Source organism: Plodia interpunctella, chromosome 14 (genome assembly GCF_027563975.2).
Source record: "Plodia interpunctella isolate USDA-ARS_2022_Savannah chromosome 14, ilPloInte3.2, whole genome shotgun sequence".
Classification (NCBI taxonomy): domain Eukaryota; kingdom Metazoa; phylum Arthropoda; class Insecta; order Lepidoptera; family Pyralidae; genus Plodia; species Plodia interpunctella.
In genome coordinates this window covers 3,954,021-3,975,982 of record NC_071307.1, presented here as the reverse complement: position 1 = coordinate 3,975,982, position 21,962 = coordinate 3,954,021, and the positions used below count along the sequence as shown (strand labels likewise).

Sequence of the window (21,962 nt, the reverse complement as noted above, 5' to 3'; positions counted from 1 at the left end):
CCTTCGCATATGTTATTGCAAAATTACCTCAGAAGTCAAAACCACGAAGAGTAAAGAAATCTTGAATGAAAATTAGCAATTAAAATGTTGGACAAACGCACATCACGATGACAAATACGATTGCGGAATATTTCGAACTATGAACGCAACGTAACTCACAACATTTACTTCAGGACCTTTTAACCTTAGGCTGGATGACAAAGACATGGCATCTCTTCCATCAACTATTTCTTACGTTTACTTATACGAAACTTCGTACTAAATGTATTCCTTTAAATATGTTGACAAATTTTCGATTCATGATTGTAAGAATATAGTTTTTGTGTTAAATATCAAGGAATGATATAAACAGCTGTCAATTTTTACCTACACGATACCTTTCTGCGTAAAATATGATAAGTAAAATATGATATGTAATACGCTGAGCACTGAAAAAATAGAACTAGTGATAGAAGCTCGTGGCACAACAACAAACAAAAGGATTTTTATTTTAAATTTATTTTTTCTAATTTCATTTAATCATACACTTTTCGTCCCTCCCGTACTCTTTTAACTGACTTCAAACAAAGGAGGCTCTCAACTCGTCCCGATCTTTTCTTTTTATTTTTTAATGTATGTTATCCATCCATAATCACTAGATCATGATCCGATGATGGAATCCTGGAGAAATTGAGCGAACTCTTTGAATTGTAGACGTGTAATTGCAGGGATTATTTCATTATTTATTTCTTGTAGTGATTTGCTTTTGAAAATACTTGGAGAGGTGGAGCTGAAGAAGAAGACAATAATGGCCCAAATATTCTGTAATTACATATTATCTTATTAGTTTAGAAAACTCTAACAGATAACTTTCCCTTCAAAATACAGTGAAGGACATTTTTTGCATCGTTCGTCTCCACAAATCCATCCACATCGCAATTTTCAATGAAATTAGTTACTTGATTACAATAAGATGAATACGCATGTGTACAAATATTATTCGTTTAATAGCACATAAAACCTACGCAGCTATACAAATCAAATAAATAAAGAATATGTATTGAAATAATACAGTGATTGTTATGACTGTATCGTGCTTGGATACAATAGACTTCAACGGTTAACTGCGCTTGTATTTAACGTTTATTTTCATTTGATATTCAAATTGAGACGTGTTAATAGAGGTATTAAATTTATCTTATTGAAAAAGAAAAATATGCCTCTCTCTGTTTATACTTCAATACTTTGGATGTCGTACGCCACAACCGTGAGAATATCTGCATTGGAGTTGAGGTGATTCATTGGTCGTCAATTGTATCATAAGTAATTTACTTATTTGAAGTTTGCCGCACAAAATGACGACAAATATCTATAAATAGGCATTATATATTTTCCATATAAGCATTTGAGTTAGGCCAAATAGAGTCAGCGTTAGTGTAGATTGTGGTGGTTTCTTCTCAGCACTGGTCGTTCCGAAATGCCAGTGTAGTTTGTAGCTTTTTGTGAAATACTATAGATATAATTTAAAATTTGACTTGAAAAACTGTCTGTGAAAGTCTAATTTCTGACTTGATATGTGGTAATTTCGGGCTAAAAACTACCCTATGTGGTATTCCAGGTTATGTCCTACCCGTCTACCTAATTTTGTAACAATCCGTCCAGTAGACTTTGAAAGAGTTTCAAACACATACACATACATCCTCACAAACTTTCGCATTTATAATATTAGTAGGAGTAGGATAGGATGTTCAGCATGATAAGGCTTATTTTTCTTTTATCTATGATAAGGCTAAAAAAGTGACTAAACTTGATGTTAATATTAGATCGGCAATTTCTAAATCGATTATATATTTCTATTAATATGAAGCCTTTGTATGCAATGTGATGATACACAAGAGATGGTCAATATTGGGCTAGAAGCTGTCGCAAGTGGCCCGTGTTTGCACTGCCACTCGGTACTAAGGCCACTAGTTGCATCAGCTGATCTGGCTCCGGTATGTACGGGGAGGGGCACATGTGTTGTACCTAACCTAGCCCGGGTACGCCCTTTGCATTGTCGTCAATAAACATTGAATTTGTGACCCACTGGCTGGTGTGGGTTGTGTAAATCGATTTCTAAAGTCCACGGTCTCTTTTGTTGTGTTTTCGAGGACAACGTTACACGGCTCAGGAGGTTAGAATCAAAACTTTTACAAATTTCTTTAGCATGATTAGCAGATATCGTGTGACAAAGACGATTTTGATTTGAGTTAGCCAATAGAGTTGAAGAGATCGAAGCACAATGTAACACAGTACCTATTTTATGATCTTTACATAAATGCAAGTATGCATTTAAATAAATAATCTTGAAAACGAAACGAAAAGCATGCAATGTTACATGCAATTTCGTTCGAAAGGCATAACAAATTTTCAAAGTCAAGTATAACACAACACACATTAATTATTAGAACAATAATAAAAATACACTAATGGTCACGATCGTTATCTCGGCCAAAGTTAAGAGTAATATTCGAATTAATTATCTTTTAATTCCTTTTGCTAAATTAACAGACCGTGTCTCGGCTCTGAAATGGCTACGCTATCTTGGTGTGATCTGACCTAACAACCAGATACAGGTCTTTCTTGCTCGTTCGTCTCCTGCTAATTCTTGTACTATGTGTTGAATTTATTATTGTCATTTCGTAATCCGTGAAAACCTTCAAAGCTAATTTCGCAACAATATTACGCAAAACAGTGTGTACTCATTGACGTTTTAATATCCGTTTTTTTACGGTTTCGACTAAATCTTATTGTGTTCGATTTTCGTGTTTAGTAGATATAATTTTGTGATATAAGTTAATTGGAATTTAAAATGTATCTATTGTCACTGGAAATCCCTGTCTGTAAAAACATTAATAAGCTGATGTTTCATCTTAACAGGAAAGTTTTGGTACAGTTACCACTATTTTTTAAACTTCAGTGGTTATCACCACACTGACTGATTTCTAAGTCACCAATAATAAATGTACAAAGATTGTAGACTATAGCTAGACTAGACTGAGCTGTAGCTTGAGCAATTTGACCTCTTACAGTCGGTCTGTCAATGAGTGATAATTGGAAATGTAATAATTCAATTTGTTTGTTTTCTTCTATGTAAGTAGTTTCGTTCGTAATACCTTGCCAAACATTTCGGTATTTGTTCATTTTTATTAATATCAGTCTTTTTCTGCTCATTTATGTGTTTGTAACTTCCATTATCGTCTGCCCATTTCATTACAGGTCGTTTGAAGTTCCATATTATCCCTTCTCGCTCTTTCCAGTTCGTTGTTATGATGATTGATACTAAATGAAAATCCTACTTCATCATGGAATAATCAATTTAATGTATAGAAAACTTTAACCGTTCCGTCATTGACCAAATGGAGACCTTGGGAGTGATCAATTTCGCCAAAGTTTCCTTTCAAGTGTTCTCTGTAGACTATGGCCACCAGAGCGCGGCGAGACCTTGCGTCTTCGTTGCTTTGTTACAATACAACTCCAAACGGTACGGTAAGGAACCTAGTTAGGTTCCTTACCGTAATTAGTACATATTTGCTGTAAAACTGTTTCTTCTCATTTCTATTCCTGCTTGACCTTTGCATTATACTATGTAGAGAAGCAATTCAAGTTAATTTCACTCAAAATATCACTATTATGTTATGAGCCGACAGTCAATGCGTGATTTTAATTGCCGGTTAAGGTTGTAATGGGATAGTGAGTACCTATTTATTCTCGGTAATTGTCTGCCAAGAAGTAATTGCAACTACATACCGTGTGACATAACCTTATTGTTATTTATTATGAGTGTGTTTATCATTTACATGATTCAAAGACATGTCTTCTTTTCATTATGTATATATATTGTATACTTACAGTGATTGACTATACAAATTATAATAATAATAATAATATATATTTGAATTAGTGATGAGGATTTAAGTAAATAGTTGAGCGGGTACAATTTCTATCAAACTTAATTCAAATCTCAAGTTTTACGGATGAACATTTGACGAGCTCCATGTGTTATGTGGTATTATAGTTAATCTCGAATCATAGCATATACTTACATATATCTATTAACTAATGTAGATATTGGAACTTCGAATCAATAAATTCGAGTTTAACAAGCATTACTGGTGTCATAATTCAGAAATTAAAACTTCACAGGCAAGAATACGTGATGAGACGTGACAAAATCACGTCAAATTTCGTAAATATTAATTAATGATTACGATTACATCTACTATTATATAATTTCAGATCTCTAATGAGAAGGAACGCCACAAGAAACTCATTTTTAACCATTGATCGTTGTGATGAGGTAGATATGGATTATCACAATAATAAAAGTAGTGATTCGAATATTTAATTTATTTGGCAATTGCGATCCAGTTCTAAAATATAGTATTCTTAACTTGATGGCTTTACGAAAATCTCAATATTAAATATATTAAATAAATAAATATATTAGGACAAATCACACAGATTGAGCTAGCCCCAAAGTAAGTTCGAGACTTGTGTTATGGGATACTAACTCAACGATACTATATTTTATAACAAATACATATATAGATAAACATCCAAGACCCGGGCCAATCAGAAAAAGATCATTTTCCATCATGACCCGACCGGGGATCGAACCCGGGACCTCTCGGTCCAGTGGCAAGAACCTTACCACTGCGCCACCGAGGTCGTCAAATTCATATTCAGTATTTACTCATGGGCCATGGTCTTTACAAATTAGACCTATTGTTAAGATGGCAATAAAGTTATGTAATAGAACATCTTCCATACAAACGTGCGGTTTGTCAATTTGCTATTGTGACAAAATGTTGCATTCACACTTCATTTCAGTCCATTCTGAAGTTACACTAAGAAATAAATAGTGAATTGATGAATTGATGACAATAAATAAGAATTCATTTCCTTAGTCAATGTTCCTTTTTAAAAATCTGTCTGTACGGGTTTCACTATACGGTGCGCAAAGTTTTCTTGTGCTTTTATATCATTGATTGATACATGCGTTGCGATGATCAATAGTATCAACGCAATCTAGACTATTTATCAAAAAGTTCAAGTTCAATATAACGATCGTAGTTACCTAATGTATCACAACCGGTCAAAGCCAGTCGGACTACATTTCTTTAAACAGAAAATAAACACACGATGATACCAAACTTTCGACATAAAAATCAAATATATATTTACAAAACTTTCAGTTTTGGAAAGTTTGTATAACGAAAGACATTTTGTTATTTATCCTACTAATATTAAAAATGCGAAAGTTTGAACATGTATGAGTGTATGTATGTTGTTACATTTTCACGAAAAATCTCTGGACGGATTTTTAACAAATTTGGTACACAGAATATAACCTGGATTAACACATAGGTTACTTTTTATCCCGAAATTCCAACATGATATTAATATGGCAAGTCATATTATTTATATATGGATTTGGATACTGTATCTAGAGAGAATGATCGGATTTTTGTTATGGTTTAGTCCATACTTACAATTATTACTGTCATATGTTAGTTATCTTGAATCAAACTAGTTATAACAAACAACCTTAACCTTATAATTACGGGCAAGGATCATTACGCTAACACACGCGATCTATTACATGCACACCGATATTATTGCATACACATTTCAGCTTAGTCACTTTGCAATTACGTCTTTAATTATACCGTTGATTACTTTTATCGCAGGCACTATACCGATTCCGATGTTATCTTGGATATCTGTAAAAGAATTAGAAAATAATGCAGTTCGTCATGTGCACTTTAATTAAAGTAATCCAATTTTTACCCCTGTAACCCAGACGGAAAAATTGGATTTATCAACTCGATAACGAACTCATCGTGACTTATGTATATTACAAAATTCTATTATTAATAATATGAATGCATCAAAATTAATATTAATTATGATGCATTAATAATTAGTTTAATTTGAGCGACATGAAGGTCAGTATTTAATCTCATTGTTGTTTGCGTGTTGTACCGACAGCTACTCTATCAAAATAGATAAATATATATGCTGAATTTACTGAAAAAGTAACTAAAAAAATTAAAAGTGTCGTTGGATATTATGCATATTAGTAACTGTATTATTATTTTATTTTAATCTTTATTGCACAACATTTTACAAAAAATATGTACAAATAGAGATGAGACGAACCAGAGATAATATAAAGATGGTAAGCGGTTACTTAGATGGATGGCGTCGTAGACTAAATAGAGGTAACTAAAAATAGAAGCAATTTTCCCTAAAAAAATGAAATGATCAATATAGATTTTTTCTGATGATTGCAATACAATATACTTTATTAGTTTTATATTATTAAAGTAATATAAGGTACAAGTGGCGGCCCTATCGCCTATGCCATTTTTTACAGACAACCAAAATCTTAAAATGATTCTGGTAAATGGCTGTTGTAAAAAATATTACATAGGTAACTAAATAAATACCCTTTTCGGTAAATATGTTCAAGTTCAAAAGCACACAAGTGCTGAGGTTTCTCTGCAAATAAGGATGTTGAGCGAAGATTCGTCGAGATTTGTTAGTGTCAAGTTTTCGTCTTCCTGTTGCTTTGTAACGTGCAAACTTTGACTCTTTGCATATTTCCATATTCATATCTATACACTTAGTTATACCTAGTACTAATAGTATAAATGCGAATTTTTGTCCTTCTTTCACGTCGAAACGGAGCATTGGGTTTTGTTGTCAGAAAAATTTTGACGACAATCTGTAATTCTACTAATCCATGTGCATATCATCTCAAGTTAAATTTTGAATTCTTTTGAACTTTGAGTTGTTTTTTTGGTTAAGATAGTTATAGAACTGAAAAGTGACAATTTGTAGCAACGGGCAAACTACTTTATTACCAACAACTATTTTACGACCAACTGAAACAGACCAACCAGAGAACCAACGGTCCACAATATTTGGTGTTACAGGAATATTTTAGATTTTGGGATGTTGTATAGAAAGTTTGTACTAAAAAATAAACTACCTTTATTGTGCACACATTAGGTGTACTGTCCGCGAATCCAGTTCCTCTTTTCATTTTAAGAAAAAGATTCACAGAACTATTGCTAAACATTTTGCATAAATAAAAAAATACTAAATTTTGAACGCATTATGTAAGCTATAGGAACAATGCTCATATGATAATTTTCCAATTTCTCTATATGTGTGGTCTTCAATACATGTCCGCTGTACTGTTAACCGCATGTCAATTACCTTGCATTGATCTTTATGTTGCAGTGATAGTGACTAATTTGCAACTAATTTGTGTACGTTTATGTACTGTTCACTGAACACTAATATGCTCTCATAATTATTGACAGCTTACAGACCCGTATTGTTCAAATATGAATATATTTGCGCGTTGTTTTCAAGTTTTCACACCAAATGCTTAGAAATTCTTGTCGTTACTTTGAGTCCATTTGGAATATTTGTTAGCTCTGTTTAAGTGATCAATAGTCGTGTAAAGCTTGTCTCTACGCGTCATTTTCTCCGAGTTTTGCGGTTTTCTATTGGGATATTGTGTAAGGTCGACAAATGTTCGACTATGACGTTTTCTTATTCTATTTTTATGTCAGTAGAATCTTTAAACACAAAATTATATTTATTAAAATCACGTTTAATCAAACACAACTCGATAACGTTTCATAATAATATTATTAAACTCAAAGTCTCTATCTCTCATCCCAGTACTTTTCTATGGTGTTTCATAGGTACTTTTCCATTTTTATTCTCAACCACAAAGGACTGGAGCACACCCACATTCCTGCTTTTTGATCTCCACTTCACATAGTAATCAGCATACATATTTTGCAAGAATTCGTATAAATTTTGGTGTCTAAATTTATATAAATCGCGTAGCGACTTTCTAAAATATCCCAAAACACAGAAAGAAAGATAATTTAATAACCTCATTTCTTTATGATTTTCAAGTTAATTAAAAATGATAAACTGGAATGGAAAAATAACATAAATGTTATATGTAAACAAATTAAAAACTATTTTTCCCAATTAAACATAATAAAATCTTTACCCGTGCGAAATAAAAGATTGTTTTAAATATTTCTGCAGTCTAAGACTTAATTGAAAATGACCTTAAAATTTCGCAATCGAGAAGGTCGCTTGCAAAATGTATAATACCTATTCCTTATATTTATTATTATATACAGTGGGTCTTGTCCAAAATGTCAGGACCACGTTCACCTTAGCTCCGCTTGTTCAGATGATTTGATAACATTTAGAATTTATTAAATCGAATTTACTCTGTCTCTGATTGATGTAATTCAATGATATCATACCATTTTATTAGAAATAATAAATAGCTGTGTGTGAAATTACTCATAAGTATACAAATACTTAGTTATAATTCAAAATCTGTAATGAGTAAGACTAATAGGTAGCACTAAAAAGTAATATTTTATGGAACAATAGCGGATGTGAGCTGGCTTTCTCCTCCAATCCAAATGAGTAAGGCGATTGTTAGACATTTTCTATCAATACTGTTTTATGATCTTCTAAATATTTTGATTGTTAACTTTCTATGTCTACACATTATGCACATTGTCCGATAAATGAGTCTTTTAATGGTGTCAATAAATGCCCACTGTGGCTCCAGCCAGTGGCGTAGCTGGATGACTTTAAGCCCTGGTGCGAAACTGTCTAAGGGCCCCAAATAGGCTGGTTAAGTTTTATTATGAGAATTTTTGAGTGTCCATGACAAATTGATGCAAAAATGATCTGGGAACTTCACTTCAAATAATCTATTGAAAGCTGTAAAAAATGCGATAGTGGCGTTAAGTGTACGCGCATACACTAGCGCCACTATCGCGTTTTTTTTTTCTTCTATTTATTGTATTTGCAAAAACTGAAAAACTTTCTATACCAATTAGATATGCCGAATTAGTTATTACTTAAACTAGATTTTATTAGAAAGTGTTCAAATTAGCGGAGATTATGAGCAAAAATTATATTAAAATTGTTCTCTATTTTCCAAAATTCTATGATTATAAACTAAATAAATAAAAAAAAATGTTTTTATTTTCAGGAAATAAACCTATAATTATCACCATACAAACAAGTAGTACTCCACATGTTCTAAAAATAAACTAATGAAATTATTAATAAATCAGTAATTCACTTAGTATCACATTATTAGCAGATATAAGTATAATTATGCTTCCACAATAGCCTACTTTCTGTTCCCGCTCTGATGCATTGAGATCCAGTGCCTGTAGATGGGAATGTCCAAGTCGTGTTACGATTGTACGTGTTATGTGTTGTATCTGTTTGGAACCCTGCGAAGAATAACCGACTTGGAGGGCCCCGGAACACAGCACCGTCTTGCCCTTAGGTAGCTACGCCACTGATTCGAACCCACATGCCACATTCAACAACCTGTTGATTTTGGGACCCGACCCGTCACTTTCTTTTGGTAAGTACTTTCTTTCTCTTCAAGCGTTCGTTAACGAGATCAAAATCACACAATTGATTCTTTCAAAATATCACCATGTTTTGTGGCAGTATTATTTACTTAATATAATTGTATTAATAACATCGATTTACTGACGTAGTAAGTACCACATTTAACCTTTTGGAACTTGTATTAATTTTTTTCTATGAAGTTTTCTAAGAAGAAGGGAACTTCAAGCAAACCGAGTGACAAAATGTTAAAGAAATAATATAAGTAATCTTTTTGAGTCTATGTAAAACGTGAGTAGGATCACCTTGTTCTTGAATTAAGTATTGAGAAATACTTTGTTATGTGTCTACTTGTTTCTCAAGTTTAAGCGGAGTTAATAGGTAGCGTGTAACTATATGAGCTGCATTCTATTTTAAGTTTAGTTTTTTATATAATTAAGTTGGGCATGTAAATAAAATAATGGAAGTACCTTAGTAAATGTAAGCATTCCTTTATATTTGCCTTGAGTGGCTTTAAAACATGGTTGTAAGTGAAAGTACAATCAACAGCACATCAAGTTACCCTGCTTGAACCTCAATATACATAGCTTGCATATAAATCAAAATAAAAAAATAAAATCATGTCATATCTATAAAGTTATTCAAATAATTAAAATGTAGTCAGTACTTTCAGTCGCACTTAACGGTGCCTTTACTCCAGATCTCGCTTGGCTCTTTTGTTTGTACTCTATTACTTCAGTATGATCAACTCTTTTTAATCTTCTTCGCCCGCGTGATGAGCGCCCAGGAGCAGTTATTTTTCCGGGATGTCTGTTTCCCTATGTCCTTTTCCGTACTTCAAACTACATGTGTGTAAAATTTCAAGAAGTGAAGGTGTAAAAACAAACAAACTTACCTTTGCATTTATAATATTAGGATTACAGCCTAAATCTAGTCTAGTGTATATATATAGTGGTCCTTATACTTTTATATTACCATAGCGGTACAAGTGACGCAAGTTTGTAATCGTCATCAAGTTTGCCAGAATGATCGCGACAAAACGGTAACTTTTTATTTTATAACAAGTTCAAACAACCGGTTGGCCGTCTATTTAGCTCTATAACAACTATGTAAATCGATATATATATATATATATATATATATATATATATATATATATATATATATATATATATATATATATATATATATACTGTTTATAAGCGATAACTAAAGCAAATATCGACATAATGTTTATTTTTATTCAAGACTTGCGTACCTAATTAGTTATACGGTGAGGCGACGCGCTTTTCAACCCCGTATAATTAACTAATAAAGTTTTATTAGTATTTCACAATCTATCCCTATATATTTAGTAATAGATGTCAAATCCCTATGAAACGATTGGCATTTATTAGATGATGGCGTCAGCAGAAAGATTTAATACTTCAATATTGTAGTAAATCCTAAAGTAATTAATATCGTGGTCTTCTTCTTCTTGACCTTATCCCACTCATAAGGGGTCGGCACAGTATGTAAGTACTTCCATTTCGTTCTGTCATTTGCCATATCCATTGATACTCCTTTCCTGTTCATACTACCTATCCTTGACATACTTCATCCATTCCTGGAACCCTTTACTTCCATATTTAATGCCCTTTGAGTGACGTGATTTTCATTTCTTCTTAAACTATGCCCGTACCAGCCTAAGTAATTAATATCGTGATATTACGAATAAATAAACTTGTGAACATAAACACGGATCGTGATATAAGTGTGTTTATTACAATAGAAAACCCGTAGGAGATCGTGGTAACACAACACAACCAAACAGTTTTCATAAAAAAGACGATACTTTAAGCTAAAGTTTAAAAATAATTCTGTATGTTCAATCTAAGTAGTAGATACAAGAACCTAGTTATTCAATTTCCAACTGTCTATATTGGTCTTCCTAACAAAAACAAATATATTTTCATAGTATGTTTTTCCTGGAATTTTACTAATGATGCCTCACAATTACGTACGTACAAAACGTGTATACTTATAATTTCTTTTGGGTGTTTTATGTGTTAGTACCTAAATCGTATATAGAAAAGTACTAATAGTACGTTAAAGTTAAATAAAGTACTAATTTTATAGAATAGTTAACAAAACGAAAAACAAAGTATACTTGAAACGGTACGAAAGTCTATAAAGGCTTTATGATCTTCATTATTGTAATGTATCAGTAATAGTTATTAATAGTTTAGTTGGTTTATGAAGAAAGTTATTTATTACTTTAATGGAGTGACGGGAAAGCAAATGAAAAGCACAATTTGTGTACAAGCTGGAATTACGTAAAGGCCGGTGCAGATTGTGTTGCTGGCCACCTATTCAATACCTCTAGCAAAGTGCGACATATGCATACCGTGTGCACCGGCCTTAAGTGTAGTAAGATGACGGACCGTGTAGACTTAACCGGCTAACATTGACCTAGTGGCCACTGTGAGAACTGGACGTGACGTGATCAAAACTATTCTCATAATAATAGTGAAGATTATCTCATTAGTATTTCGGGCCAAGTTATGACTTTTATTTAAACTGAAAAAAAAAATCTTGTCGCGAATGAACCAATATTTTGGAACCAAATTGCTTTTTAACATTTGTATAAATATCAAATGTTGCATATTGCTTGGAAAAAATGGAAACCTGGTAGTTGCTTCTACGTGATTTTAAAGTAAATAATTTGCTTTTAAACTAGGTATATTTTACAATAACATGAATTCATCAACACTGTGAAATTGTTGTCTGTTCGTTTTAGGTAATTAACTTTCAGGTTCAAGTTAACTTTCCCTGAAAACATCCAAGTAGCTTTCCAATGGCGGCCAATAAAATAGCCGAATTATAGCGAACTGTCAAGGTGAACCGGATTCCGGCGGTTTACGCAACCTGGGCGAATGTCGTGTTCGATGAATTGAATCAGGTGCAACCGATTTCAAGAGTATTGGGCCAAGAGCAAGCCGCATGTAACCTCTTCCTTCAGTCGTATTCCTCATGGCTCACGGTCGTGGTCATTAACTGAAATTAAACGAGTTTGTATACCAATCTGACTCATGTATAGGACTCATAGTTTATAGACAACTACTTGTTTCTGGTGAAGGAAAACATCGTTAGGAAAACTTGCCAATATTAATGGAGTGGTTTGCCATTGCCTTCTCCATTTCACACACTAAATGATAAATTATACTATATATAATATAGTATAGTATAGTATAGTATATAGTAAACATGCCCGATATACTATATATCGTGCAGGTTTACTCATGATGTTTTCCTTCACCGGAATCAAGTGGTGGTCTATGAAAACATGAGTCAGATTGGTATACAAACTCACGTGGCATGAATAAAAGTCGAACCTGGGACCTTAATATCACCTGCTCAATTTCTATATTGTAAGTAATCTAGTAAATTGTAGATAATCTTGTATGTATGCAAGGTTCTACTGTCTATGATTAAAAAATAATGGAAAATTTAGCTTTTCTCTGAAATTACGCACGTCTCTCATAACCGTGATTAGAAACTTAATAGAGAACGTGTGCATTAACGTTGCGATGCTGCAATTTAGACTTGCAAGTTCAGCGTCTTGACCTTGTGCGAAAACAAATGAACAACGTGATAAAACAAATAAACAAAAGATAAAAAGAAAATCGTGATTCGTGAAAGATGCGTGCGAATCGTGCGGTTGTGAAATAGTTGATGCGGAAATGTTTCCCGCGCGGCGGAGCGCTGCGCGTGCGTCGGCATTGACATACATAGCTGGTGTGCGCAGACGGTACAGTCGGCTGGGAAATACACTGATCAAAATCAATTGAAAAAATCTATGAATTTTCACTGATGTAATTTGAAAGGACAGTCCAGTATGTTAGTAAATTGAAAATATTAAAAAAACCCGCCTCCTAAAAAGCAAAAAATATTTTATTTTATTTATTTTTCAAATAAATTAAGTACTTAAGTGAGTAGAGTGGTAGTGTAAATAGTACTAACTAGTTGTTATGTTTATTGATTCTAAAATGCAATGTTTTATACAGTCGACTGTCGCATAACACGGTTGCTGACCACTTAGAGAAAAAAAAACAATGGTATTATTTCCATTGTAGCTAATTTACTTTGGTTAATTATAAAATTATTATTTCTTTATAATGGTTTACTAGATCTACTCAGAGCTCCGCTACACTGAGAATTGTGGTAAATGTGGATCTTTGTCTTTTCCTAAAAATGTAGATAGGTGCATTTATCATAATTAGATCTATCGTCATTCCAAATACTTAATTAGATAGAAATAAAATAAATTAACGAGATTTTCTGGGATCTGGTGAATTTTGGGCCCGAATCTCATGCAATCGTAAAAGGTTCACTTTCGAATCGTCAGTTTATATCGAATATGCATTCGCAGTATTTAACAATCGTGCAGTAAACTGATGAGCCGTTGGAGACTGTTTGAGAAGCGGAAGAAAGTGAAATTTAATTCTTGATTGTAGACATACATAATAATAGTTTAGTTCTAAACTTGTACTTTGGACTTGAAACTATATAGTTTTAAGTCCGGTAGTGTTTAGTATCAATAACGGGACATTTGAAGGATTTAAAGGAAAAATTGAAGTAAAAAGTAAGTTTATAGGGTACGTACATAAAAACATGCGTACCAAAACACACTCATACATTGTTGAAGAAGTTTCCACACTTCAAATGGTAAACAATGTTTTTATTATATTAAAACTTGTTTCATCAAGGACGCTAATGTTTGTTCGCAAACACCAGCTTATATTAACCGTCGACTACGATTGTCTCATCGTCCGTATGAAAACCAAGCATGCCAATTATTTTCTATCTACTGTGACGTCACACGAGGGATTCATGGTTCACAAGTTGTATATACCATTCTACGCTACATTATATTGGTAAAACTTAAACCTATCAATGACAGAGTGACAAAAACTAAAGAAAATAATTTATTTGTTAACGCGTAATCAACTAAAAATAGGATCTTATAAGATGCATTTAAGACTAACATAAAAAAACTCTAATACTATAAAAGGCTATTAAGTACAACGTCTAAGAACTTTCTGCAAATAAAATTTTGACAGCGAATGGACATCGGTAACTTTCGGCATTGTCCGGTACTTTCTACGGCGATGTGCTCGGCTCTCGGCCGAATTCATACAAAAACTAACGGCCTCTCTCTGGCGATAATGCTCTCAGCAGGTTCATTATAGAAAGCATGTGTTTTTTCTTTCGTTTAGGATATGTTAACACGGAAATAAGCTTCCTTATAATAAATATATCTGTGTCCAAGTTGGGTGAGGTACGCTACGCAGGGTTGCGGATGTGGTCACCGTCCATCACCAAGCTAACTGATTTCCTATTATAATAAATATGATAGCAAATTAAAGCTATAGAACTGGCAGGAATGTTGTTATTCTAAGTTTATTAAAGAAAACATTTTCTTTCCAAAAGAGTGGTGGCGTTTGTTATTATTACAAACAATAAAGGTGGCCTTAATGGTCCTCGATACCGTTGCATAACTTGAAATAACTTGTATGTTGCGCTATACTATCTCCAACTACTGGTCGTGTGGCTCGGGCCTCACGTTACTCAAGTTCAAGACCGGAGAGGGTCATCGACTCATTTTTCTCTCCTATTCAAAAGTGTCTGCTCATATGCATAAATTCAAACAAACTGTCGTATTGTTTGAACATTTGACGTCTGTAATGGATTTGGTAAAAAATCTGTCTTTCTATTGTACAATTTTGACATAAGACCAAACCTTCGGTCACGTCACTAATTACCAAATCTGTTAAGGCCTCGTAGGTTAATGAGTTTTCGTGAAGTTTTCTGTATAATTTTGAATACATTGAGCATGTGCCTATACAGGGAGACATTTTAAACACTAGTAAAATTTTCGAAGCAGGTTTAGGCGAAAACATAAGGGGTCCAAAAAATCTGCCCCCATAATTTTCTGATCGGTTTGTCTGATCAGTTGATTGAACTCCGTATGAAAATTCTAAAATTTATATTCTTTTTCACCGTAATTTTTGATGAAAGTTTATGTACCTACTTATTCCATTTATTGAGCATATTTTGAAAACTCGTCAGGTGTTTAAGAAGTTATCAACTTATCTTCTGTATATGTAAATACATACAGGATGATATATAAGGAAGAACTCAAGTCGAGGAAAGATTTAAGAATACGGATGTAAAAGAAGCTAACTGCAAAGAAAAATAAACAAGCATTGAAATATATTTTCTTTAGGAATTAATTACATCTGCGGAGTTGTTTAAATTATTTTAACTAGCGATTTATTCAATAGAAATAAAGTTGTGACATCATTCGTTTCAGGTTTGGAAGACACCGTGAAGCTAGTGAAGGGTATCGGTGGCAAATGTCATGGTTATGTCGTCAACCTGGCTAACAGGGAGGACGTCTACAGGGTGGCCAAGCGTGTGGAGCAAGAGGTGGGCAGGGTGAGTACACTTTTTCTCATTTGTTTATGCAATTTCATCTCATTTTGTTACTCTCTCATTAAGTAAGCATAATTATTTTACTAGTTTTTGGATAAAAAAATAGTGCTACCCGTCCTTCCCAATATAATGCATCCACTTGACTATTATAAGATTTATAGAATTTTATCTGTGACTGTACTCTATTCAATACGAATTGAAAGATAGGAAGATTAATGAATGTGCAATAATGTATGTTTCCATTGTCCAACCTGATTTGGACATAGTTTGGAAGATTGGAATCACTCACAAAAAATACTACTATATACATATAGGTATAGTTTTATGATTAAATTAATCAATTTTGTGGGGACGAATAGACATCATCGTATAGCAACATAGCTGGTTGTTCTATCATCAGCTAGATGAGATAGATGATGCTTCTAGGAAGATTTATCCACTTAAAATTTAAATTCTGATATAGATGGTCATCCCTGATGACAGATTTTTTCTACTAAGTATTAGATTTTGATCTCTGATAGACGACATCATTAGGGGATTTTTCCTACCCGGTTCCCTAAGTAATTTGCCGGTCTACGTAAGATGTGGTCATACCAGCAAAGGCGACACTCCTGAAGTTTGTCTGCAATGTCACGGAATTGAAGATTGCCAGGAATACGCGAGTTCCTCTCAACTCAAAACTCTCTTTTGTGTCATAAGAGATGAAAGTAAGCCTTGTATGTGTAGTCTTGTCATTTCAGCCGGCATTTTTGACCAATAACTTTACTTTATTACGTATATTTTTTTTTATTCTTTTCAATTTGAGCCATCGAGTACAAATGACAAAAACAATAGATGACCTGCCCATTAATTGTAAATATCATCGGTACCTCATTAAACCATCGTTATACTTGATGATATCGTTAGAAAAGATGTGCATTAGCCGACATAAACTGACAAATGCGTCGAAGCAACTGTTTCTGAATAATGATGCGACACGTGCCTACTTTAAACGAGTACTCAAAAAGAAGTGACGTTTTTACTCGAGTGATTCAAAATCTTATTTAAAAAAATCGGCTCACGTATATTCGTCTTACCTATTCAACTCAGCGTGACTGAGTTAATGCGGTCACCTACTCGTAAATACTGTTCGCACATCAATTTCATTCAATTGGTAGACATATGTAATGACAATTTTATTCTTATACCAATAACTACGTGTGGATATTCAATTCAGCTTATTTTACTTCCTCGTGCGTGCACACTTATGGTCAAATACGCATCACTGGAAGGCAAACAACCGACTTGGAAATCAACATTGTTTACCACTTGCCATTTACCGTATTTAGCTATTTTATTTGCAGATTAAATACTAGGTAGTAGGCGAGGTACTATATGATTTAACACCTGAGCACGCAGGACTGCAGTAGCAGTTACAGTATTTGTTTTTTCAATTCAAACACTATAATTACACAGTCGTACCTATCGCATGAAATATAAGACGTAATTATATACCCGCGGGATCTTTTCAATATTACTCGTATATAGACTAGTTTCTAGCTTCATTGTACAGTCAACAGCAAATCAACGTACACTATTTTATTGCAAACTCGTCCCTGCTACTGCGGCATAATGGTCCAAAGGCTGGGTAACTTGATATGCTGTCGGCTGTACCTACATTATATTATAGACAACTTAGTTTCTAGTTCCATTTTACTTGCATTACAAATACTCGTATTGATTTGATCCTACCCAACAATTTTATGCTTTTATGATTATAATAAAATATGAATCTAAATAACAGATTGAGGTTTAGCATCTATTTGTAAGTAACTATCGTACGTGCGTCTGTTAACGTCATATCTCATATTTGATCATTATTCACAAGGTCTTATTTTTTATAACTAACCACGCACGATTTGTTCTAGAGACAGGGATAATCTTAAAGTTTTTGCAACATATTTTTTTAAACATCTGTTGCAAAAACATAAACCACGCTACCGATAACCAACCAACATAACCAACGCTTGCATATTGAATTTCACCTATTTACACAGTTGAAATTTCGCTATAGTTTTCAAGACAATGCGTTTTATGATAACCATGAACATCAGATCATTACCCTCAGATATTACTCTCGTTGTAAACAGATCCTTGGTGTACTATATGGTACGGTTTCCAACGAGGGTTCTCAACTGTTCACTATACGGACTTGGGACATGTTTGTCACCCGTTGAACGCAATAAGATCACTCTGACGATAACAAACGCTTGTGTATGTTTTAAAAACATATTTTTTAAAATAAATATTGACGTATAATTTCAGGTGTCGCTGCTCATCAACAACGCCGGCGTGGTGTCGGGGCAGTACCTGTTGGACACCCCGGACCATCTCATCCAGAGGACCTTCGACGTTAATGTGTTGGCTCACTTCTGGGTAAGAGTAGTTGATATATAGATATAGATACTTAGTTTTGTGATTATTTTGTAAAACCGCCTATCGAAGTTCACTTCATTAGTTTTCTCTTCTGCATTCACAAAAAATCATCGTCAAAAAGATTGAGCGAACGCATCGATCGATCTAAATTTTCCATTTGTAAATTTGCTTGAAATTCGGACCCCAGATGCGATGCGATACATGCTGAGTTTTGGAAGTTAATGTTAACATTAACTTTAATGTGCATATTTATAGATCAAAGCAACTCCGCCTGTTTGTCACCAAACGTGTCGTTTCGATCCCATATGTTTGTTAACAAAACCTCGCACAAAGGTTATTAAACTATTATTATTCATAAAGAATGTCTAAGAGCTACAAAATAAAATAGGAAGTTTCACAAACATATTCAAACAATGTCTGAAAATACCGACGACGAAGTCAAAATATTAAAATTCAAATAGAAAAAGAATAATCGTTTAGTTGATTGCATTTTAATGGCCAAATTCTAGGAAACATTTGACATTGATTTGAAGACTGACCCTGATGTGGCTCGGTTTAATGATGATTAATTACATCCTATCCTACACGTGCTACAAAAATGCTAAATACTGGTGTTTTTAATTTGTTCCAATATTTTACCTCTCATATAGCATAGTTTCCATGCAAGATCTAGACCAAAATGTAGGAGAGAATGTAGGAGAAAAACGTTTTTATTCCTACAGTGCTACATACCTATGTACTTCTTATTTCGTTCACGTAAGCGCATAACAAGCTTTATGTGAGTGAGTTACCAACCCTTGCGTCTAGGGTTGGTGCCCCTATTTAACCGGTAACTGTAAGGTAACCGAATGTATTATTGTATTATTCCCCTGTTCCATATATACTGAGCTATCCTTGAGGGTTACTACTTTAATACTTACTGGACGTTTTTTTTCCAATTATTGCCACCGCACCAATTTATAACCATTTGCTTGCTAGAAGGGTTATAAACTGGAGATTCTTTTTATGACGATGAACTATCTAACTACCACTACTACTACTACTTATTTCAGAATCTCAATTTCATCAATAAGCTTGCTCTTCCCGTATCGTATCATACCTTTAACACTTTTCTTGTCTCTCTTCCAGACCGTAAAAGCATTCCTGCCTGCCATGATTGAACACAACGATGGCCATATAGTGACCATAGCGTCTATGGCTGGTCATATCGGAGTGGTTAAGCTGGTCGACTACTGTTCTTCGAAAGCGGCGGCTTGCGGTTTCGACGAGTCTTTGAGGATGGAACTGGATGCTCTTGGGGTCAAAGGGGTGTCCACATCGCTGATCTGCCCCTTCTTCATCAGGTCCACCGGCATGTTTGAAGACGTTAAATCGAGGTGAATAAGCTATTTTGAACGATTTTGAGTTACTTTCAAGATGACTTTTATTGGCTACATCGGTGTGACCAAATTTGCTAAATCGGTTTATCTATTTCGTTTTTGTTATCAGATTTGACAGATACGCAAAACTTTCAAAATGCCTCTGTTTGTGTTGGGTTAAAGTTCATTAGTAGTTAATATGTTGTGCTGCAAAATTTGGTAAGATAAATTAGCGTCTATATTTAATAAATACATACCGTAAAAACATATAGGTAATATATAACCAACATAACAAAGTACCAATTGTTTGAAGACAGTTACAAAATGTGTGTTCCCAGATTGGTGCCGCAGCTGAACTCTAACGACGTGGCGGACCGCGTGGTGCTGGCCATCCGAACCAATGAGCCCATCGCCCTCATCCCAGGACTCTTCAGAATACTCTTGCCCATGAGATGGTATGTTTTTCGATCCTGGTGTAATTTATTTCGAATGGCATAGGTCTGCGTCTAGAATTACCAGCCATCTGAGGTAGCAGCGCGCAAGAAGCGTTAGATCGTATGCAAATTGACGGTTTCACGTCGATAGATTATGTATGTAGTATCTAAAAATAATGCTTTAAATAGTAATTGGTTTGCACAATTCACCAATTTCTCGACAGTTTACAATCTCGCTATATAAAGCGACAGTTTAGTTCCGCCTTCGCTCGGGTAAAACATAATAAATCGTACCCCTAGGTATTGGTGAAAACCGCATGAAAATCCGTGCAGTAGTTATTGAGTTTATAGCAAACAGACGGACGCGGTACAGGACTTTATTTTATTATAATATGTAAGGATACAAGTGTGTACCATTGACAAAAACCTACTCGCTGCCATTCCAGGATCTTCCCGTGGAAGGTGATAGCAGACTTCGTGCGCGTGCTGGTGCCGGACGCGGCGCCGAGCGCTCCCCCCGCTCCCCCCGCGACCGCTGCGCGCGCCCCCGCGCCGCCCTCCAAGGGAGACCCGCGGCCCATGTCGCTGGTGCCGCCCGAGCGACACGACCGACAAGTCTGATTTACCTTCTAATAGACTCAAGTGAAGTTGCCGCTCTCAGCTATACTCCGAGTATACCCGTGAGCAGCGAACATTTTTCTATAGCCGTGGTTGTGGTTAGAATATCGAACGTGTATGGGTGATCCGACGCCTGCATATTGTGATTTGCCAGATTAGTACATAATTTACTTACAATGATTATTAGGTAAGTATATTATATCCTTCGATTGTCATATATGAAGGTTTCATGAATTATGCGGGGCCTTAATAATAAAATCTATTTCGACTAAGTTGAGGTAAAAATATCCTCAAAATCGATTTTGCTATTCCAACGTTCTTGTAGTCAGTCACTAACCAAAGTGATACAAAAAATATATACGTAGTACCATATATCACGTTGTAAAGACAGATTGTTAAGAAATTACAAAATTAATTTTATTTAGTTTTAAGCTAGATTAATGTCAAATAATAAATTGACAGCTATCTGTGGTATTTAGTCAATATTAAGGTAAAATGTATAAAATATTACGATTTGTAACGTAATTATTTTTTCGATAAATTGGAAAGGCCTTATGACAAAAGATCAAGCTGATATAATCATGCTTGTTTTGTACATATCAAAAAATGAGTACTTATTGAACGAAGTGCTGCCAATCTGCTCAATTTGCCAATAAGTGTGTAAATATAAACCTTGTATAATAATATACTTATACAAATTATTAATGCCTAGTTGCGTGTATCGTTTGTCTTCCTATTGGTTATTGTTAAGTGGAATAAATATCTAGAACATTATTACAGCGATAAAAACTGACGTCGCACAAGAATATAGAGTAATTGTTGTATACTTTTTGAATAAAAAGTTACCATCTTCTATTTAGTGTTAAATTTTAATATTTATCCAATTATCAAGAACGAGGTAATACTAATAAATAGAATTATATAAAATAATAACAAATATTTTTTAAAAAGTCGGTACGGAATCGACCGCAACCTGAAAATTTTCACGTTATGATTGCATTTATGTATCACATTAAAATAACTGTGTTTTAATTACGTCGTTTCGTTTACGCAGTCGTTTATTTTACAGCGAAATTTCAACATTTTTCAATATCCAAAAGTTGTAGAAATGTGTAAATATTTTAAATGTAAAATAAACCACTGTGCAAGCTATATTTACTCGAAGCCGACAAATATATACCTGCATACCAATTTATACAAAATAAATAAA

The 21,962-nt window shown here is 34.0% G+C and overlaps 1 protein-coding gene across 1 annotated transcript in view; it reads left to right on the top strand.

Annotated features, from left to right (window-relative positions):
* LOC128675451 (estradiol 17-beta-dehydrogenase 11-like) overlaps window positions 1–21,138 on the top strand; it is a 33,959-nt gene extending 12,821 nt beyond the window's left edge. The window contains exons 3-7 of the mRNA XM_053754876.2: window positions 15,806–15,930; window positions 18,232–18,342; window positions 19,471–19,718; window positions 20,039–20,155; window positions 20,581–21,138. Of these exons, the coding sequence (XP_053610851.1) occupies window positions 15,806–15,930; window positions 18,232–18,342; window positions 19,471–19,718; window positions 20,039–20,155; window positions 20,581–20,755 (776 nt within the window). The 3' untranslated portion in view covers window positions 20,756–21,138. The remainder of the gene's footprint in view (window positions 1–15,805; window positions 15,931–18,231; window positions 18,343–19,470; window positions 19,719–20,038; window positions 20,156–20,580) is intronic.
* The last annotated feature ends 824 nt before the right edge of the window (window positions 21,139–21,962 follow it).